The sequence below is a fragment of the Cibotium barometz genome, chromosome 5 (assembly GCF_041138505.1).
Source record: "Cibotium barometz isolate CiBa-2024 chromosome 5, ASM4113850v1, whole genome shotgun sequence".
In the NCBI taxonomy this organism is placed as follows: Eukaryota; Viridiplantae; Streptophyta; class Polypodiopsida; order Cyatheales; family Cibotiaceae; genus Cibotium; species Cibotium barometz.
Window position 1 is genome coordinate 26,831,749 of NC_141050.1, and position 5,169 is coordinate 26,836,917.

The following is a 5,169-nucleotide window of genomic DNA, read 5'->3' on the forward strand; positions in this document are numbered from 1 at the left end:
TAGGGGTGCCCACACATGGCGGTCTCGTTTTAGGGCGTGACGTGGACGATGCTAATGTGGATATGGACTTGTTGACGTGGAGAGTGCTGATGTGGCATTTTTTGACGTGGACAAGGGTGAATAAGGTGGGCTCTGACCACGTGGAGTGCGGTGGTGTGACGTGGAATCACGGGCTTTCTCTCTCTCTCTCTCTCTCTCTAGAAATTCAATTCAAGCACCATCGTCGTCATCAAAACGCCTCTTTTCCCCCTTCTTCCTGCTCTCCCCTTTCTTGTTTCTCTCCTCTGCTCCATATCTGCATGCTCTGGTTAGATAATCTCATCTCTCAGAATCTCTTCTGCAACTGCTTGCTGCACTGTTGAAACGCTTCCATTGGAGCTGCTCACATGGTACATTGAAGGTTCCCCTTCCTCTAATCAAGCAAATCCAAGGAAAAATAAGGAGCCGTCAAAGGCTTTCCTTTGGAGCTCCGGGAAGGGATGACAGAGGTTCTCCTGTCACCAAAGGATTTCCGGCATGGGGTGAGGGCTATGGATTTCACAAGGTCCCAAAGCAGTTCAACAACAGGAGGAGGGGGGGACTCCCCCTTCTTGCTGCAGCACTCTCCAGGTCAGGTGGGGATAACAGGAGGAGGACTGAATGCAGAACACCATCACAGACGCCATAAGGAGAGGCGGCAGCTGACGGAGAACGCCGACAACGAAGTGCAGGCGCAACTCTCCGTTCTTGCGCTGCTTCTGGCGGCCTTCCGGCGCTCCGGGCTCACCTGCCAGTCCCCGCCGGATGACATCAAGATGGACATAGGCTGGCCTACCGACGTCCAACACGTCACCCATGTCACGTTCGACCGCTTCAATGGCTTCCTGGGCTTGCCTGTCGAGTTCGAGCTGGAGATCCCCCGCAGGGTCCCGAGTGCCAGGTCCTTGTCTCACTACTGTGCCTTCTTAAGGGACTATGAACGCATCTCTACTTGAAGAGCTTGCTTTCTAACAGGTCTTGGTTTGCTTTTTACTTTTTGGCAGTGCCAGTGTATTTGGAGTCTCTGCGGAGTCCATGCAATGCTCTTATGACAGACATGGCAACAGTGTTCCCACTATTCTGCTCTTACTACAAGAGAGGCTCTATGATCAAGGAGGTCTTAAGGTGATCCCCAGAAGCTTCTCTTCTTCTCTCTCCCTCTATCTCTTTGAGAGATTATACACAGTATTTGGCGATAGATGATGATCCCGGGTGTAGCTAGCAGGGTTCAAACCTGGGTCCATAGCCTGGATGGCAGATGCCTTCACTACTAGTCCCTGCTCATGGTTTCGATTTGTATCTTGTATACAGGCTGAAGGCATTTTCCGAATAAATCCAGAAAACAGCCAAGAAGAGCATGTAAGAGATCAGTTGAATAAGGGCCACGTTCCTGCCAACATCGATGTACACTGTTTGGCGGGTCTCATTAAGGTATGCTTATGCATGTAGTGTTGTACGGTTCTTATTTCCCGCTTAAACCTTGTAATTGGGTGGTTCTTGTTCCAGGCGTGGCTCCGGGAATTACCCAGAGGTGTATTGGACTCCATCCCTCCTGAGCAGTTGCTGCAGTGCACTTCAGAAGAGCAGTGCCTTGCATTGGTCAAGATGTTGCCCCCTACCCAAGCTGCCTTGTTGGATTGGGTGGTGAACTTGATGGCTGATGTGGTACAAGAAGAAGAGGCCAACAAGATGAATGCTCACAATGTCGCCATGGTGTTTGCACCGAATATGACCCAGGTAAATATGCAACAAAGGATTTGTGCCAATTGATCCCCTTCACCCCCAATCCTTTTTATTGCAGGGGATACATGGTGCAAAATTGCATTTAACATGTTCATTTCATTTCAGAGTAGATCTCCCATCTCACTGTAAAGCCCCTTGTTTTGCAGATGTCAGACCCATTGACCGCATTGATGCATGCAGTACAAGTGATGAATTTTCTCAAAACTCTCATCTTGAAGACTTTGCAAGACTGGCGAACTTCCCCGAAAGAGTGCAAGCCTATTACCACTTTGGGTCTCGGCTTGCCAAATGGAAACTGGCATGAGAGAGTATTTAGCGGTGGCAAGCTCAATCAAAAGGACAAAGAGGAGAAAGGAACCAATGGCAATGAAGTTCTTCCACCAAAACGTGTTTTAGAAAGGAAGGGCAGCATGGAGCAAGACAAGTGCTCTCTAGATGTAGAAGAAAGGTTCTTTAGAGGATTTAGTGGTAGGGATACTACAGATGATTTCATTTGTGACAGCAGGCTGCTGCATACAAACACGCACTCCTCTGTCTTTTAGGCACAAAATCAGGTCCTTATTGCTGGGTAGAAGCTCTCTGATCTGCCCAGTATCAAGAAGTTGTCACCGACTCATCACAACACGGCCATGAACTGATACAGACACAGAACTGCTTTTGGTGTTGTTCTAGATAAGGTGGCATGTAAAGTTGGTATTAGGCTTGGCTAAACACGCCATTGTGTTGGAGTTTTCTTGAGCAGAACCTTGCCCTTGCCTTTAGCCTTCATTGTATATTTGTATCAATTGACTTTTACTGGCACTTAAAAGTCTTAATCTCAATTTAGGAGAGTCAACTTCTGTATTTCATTGAGGTTTGCTTGTATAAGCAAAAATTAGTGACTTCTGGGCAATCAAGCAGTATTACAGAGTTTTTAAAGCTATTATTACTCTGCTTTGAGCATCAATACCATTGCTGTTTTATTTATTTATTTTCTTGTATTGTCAGCTCTGGTATACTTTTTTTTTTCCCGAAAGGGGTTCATTTCTTTAATCACACCTGCGGCTCGATTCAAACTCATGCTGCATAGTACACCTCGAATGCTTTACTGCTGATAGGCTACTCTCCTGCCCCTCTGGCATACTAATTGGTGTGATCTAGAAACATGACCGATGACGAGGATCCGGCTTAGGTTGTGGGAAAAACTCTGTTGCTTGAGGCTTTTGCTTGGCATATTTCTGCTCATGGAAAACCTAACCTAGTGAGAAAAGTTTTTTTGTGGGCTACTACAGTCTATGCTGCATAGTAGAGCTCGAATGCTGTACTGCTAGGATACTCCCCTGCCCCTCTGCTGGTATACTACTTCGTGTGAGCATGGTCTACTACAGTCTTAATAGCTGAGCTAGTAGGCCATATATATTCCATCCGACAGCATGGAAGTCCAAGGGATGGGACTTGAACCTGTGACCTCTTGATTAGGATCTTATGTTGGTGTTCCTAAATCCCAAAGCACAAACTGTAGAGAGAGAGAGAGAGAGAGATCAACTTAGTGGAATTGCATATTAACTTTTCATCCTTTTTCTGTGAATTTGATTAAAACTTCCGTGGTATCATGATAAAATGGGGATGAATAGCTACATTACTTCACCAAACAAATTGCAATGGAAGATGTTTTTAAACCTTAATTTTACTTGCAATTTTTGTGAGCAAGGCTTGTCCCTTTCGTTAACTTCTTCTTGGAGTCAATTTCTTGCTTTCTTGGTCTCATTAAACTCTTCTTCAACCACCTGATATTTCAGACTCCCAAGGTTCCATCTTGGGTGAAAGCATTCTTTCCCTTTCTCTGTGAATCTCCCTATCAATTCTGCCTTTCTTGCTCACCTAACTCTTGAACCGCTCAAGAAACCCATCATGTTGGCCAACTCCAATTGGAGGTTAGCTCACCAACTGCCTCGTGACAAAGCCAACATCCAACAGCTTGCCAAAGTTCATAAAAAAGGCTATGGATATCCTAGTATAATGGTTATGGTAGAATGGAGGTTTCAACTTACCCATTATATGATGTCAATACTTATCACATTACATGCATATGAGAAGGGTGCCCACAATAAGGAGGTTTTGCCTTAAATACAATGACAAGGATAACTTCATCATATTTTAGACAAGTACATCAGGACTTTTTTTTTTTTTGAGAGAATAATACATTTTCCACATTAGCTTTCAATGGAACGTGCTAGGACGGCAAAAGGCCCGCCAACTTATTAAGATAAATTTTATGTAGTCGAAATTTGTGAGTATAGTTAAGCATTTGAGCCAGAAGTGATGCTTAGTTTGTCATGATCTCAAAGAATTTAGAAGGTGGATAATTTGATTTACATCACTAATGCATTCTTAAACTCTTTGGTCACCATAGGTAGGATCCTAGGTATTAAGATGGGTAATCACTAATCCATGCAGCTCTCCATTGATATTTGCATATGTTAGGATACAATCAATAGATCTTGGGAGAGATGAATAATAAAAGATGAACAGTAAAAGAACGCATGATAGATCGTAGGGGCACTTGGTCCGCAGGTGTTAACTAGACAAGTTTAAGTAATTAATTAATTCAATAGTCAGTTGGTTCATGATCCTTGTCAGGTTATTTGGCTGTCAAACTCTCAACGTGGTTTTAACTTTTACTAACTAGTTGGCATGGAGATGCGCGACACATGGCCATGGCTGGCATTGGTATTGGTCCTGACTCCTCAGACTCCTTAGTGGACAAAAAGGCTAACGACTGGTTTCTGCTTGCTAAAACCGAGGAGGGTTTGTAGTAGTTAATGATATGGGTCGCCACAGTCAAGACAAAAGAGCCTTGATTAGTGTTGCTTGTGCAGTGTGCACCACCAGGAGAGGAGACTGTAGTGACCAAGTGCCGTGTGCCCATATAATAGCACCGAAATAATGCGTTTTGATTTTTGTTAACAGACCGGCTTATCATTAAACCTGCAAAATGCATGCGGGGAAACAACCCACACCACTACCAACTTTCCATGTTTGTTTTGGGGTGGGACTTAAAAGATCCTTTCAACTTCAAAAATGTGGGACAAAAATATCATTGTTGCCGTGTTAGTTTGTTTGTTGTTTTTTTTTTTTTTTGGGGGGGGGGGGGCGGTAATTTGGGATTTAAAAGATCCTTTCAACTTCAATAAAATAAAATAAGTGTGGTCAAAATGCCCCTTTCTTTTTATGTAGGGGCCTAAATACCCCTTCTTGTGGTACATATGTGATGTGTGCATAGCATTTCTTTTTATGTTGGGGCCTAAATACCCCTCCTTGTTGTACATATGTGATGTGGTGTGAATGCTATGCACACATGACTACATATGTGCTTGAGTGTGTGTGTGTGTGTGTGTGTGCGCGCGTGCGCGCGTGCGCATGGATGTT

The 5,169-nt window shown here is 44.2% G+C and overlaps 1 protein-coding gene across 1 annotated transcript; it reads left to right on the forward strand.

Moving 5' to 3' along the window:
* Positions 1-251: 251 nt before the first annotated feature.
* Positions 252-2,525, forward strand: LOC147638301 (rho GTPase-activating protein 5-like). Its single transcript, XM_086798213.1, has 5 exons — positions 252-919; positions 1,023-1,143; positions 1,330-1,449; positions 1,525-1,755; positions 1,908-2,525. The coding sequence occupies exons 1-5, from the start codon at positions 480-482 to the stop codon at positions 2,301-2,303; spliced, it is 1,308 nt and encodes a 435-aa protein (XP_086654339.1). The 5' UTR covers positions 252-479; the 3' UTR covers positions 2,304-2,525.
* Positions 2,526-5,169: the final 2,644 nt, after the last annotated feature.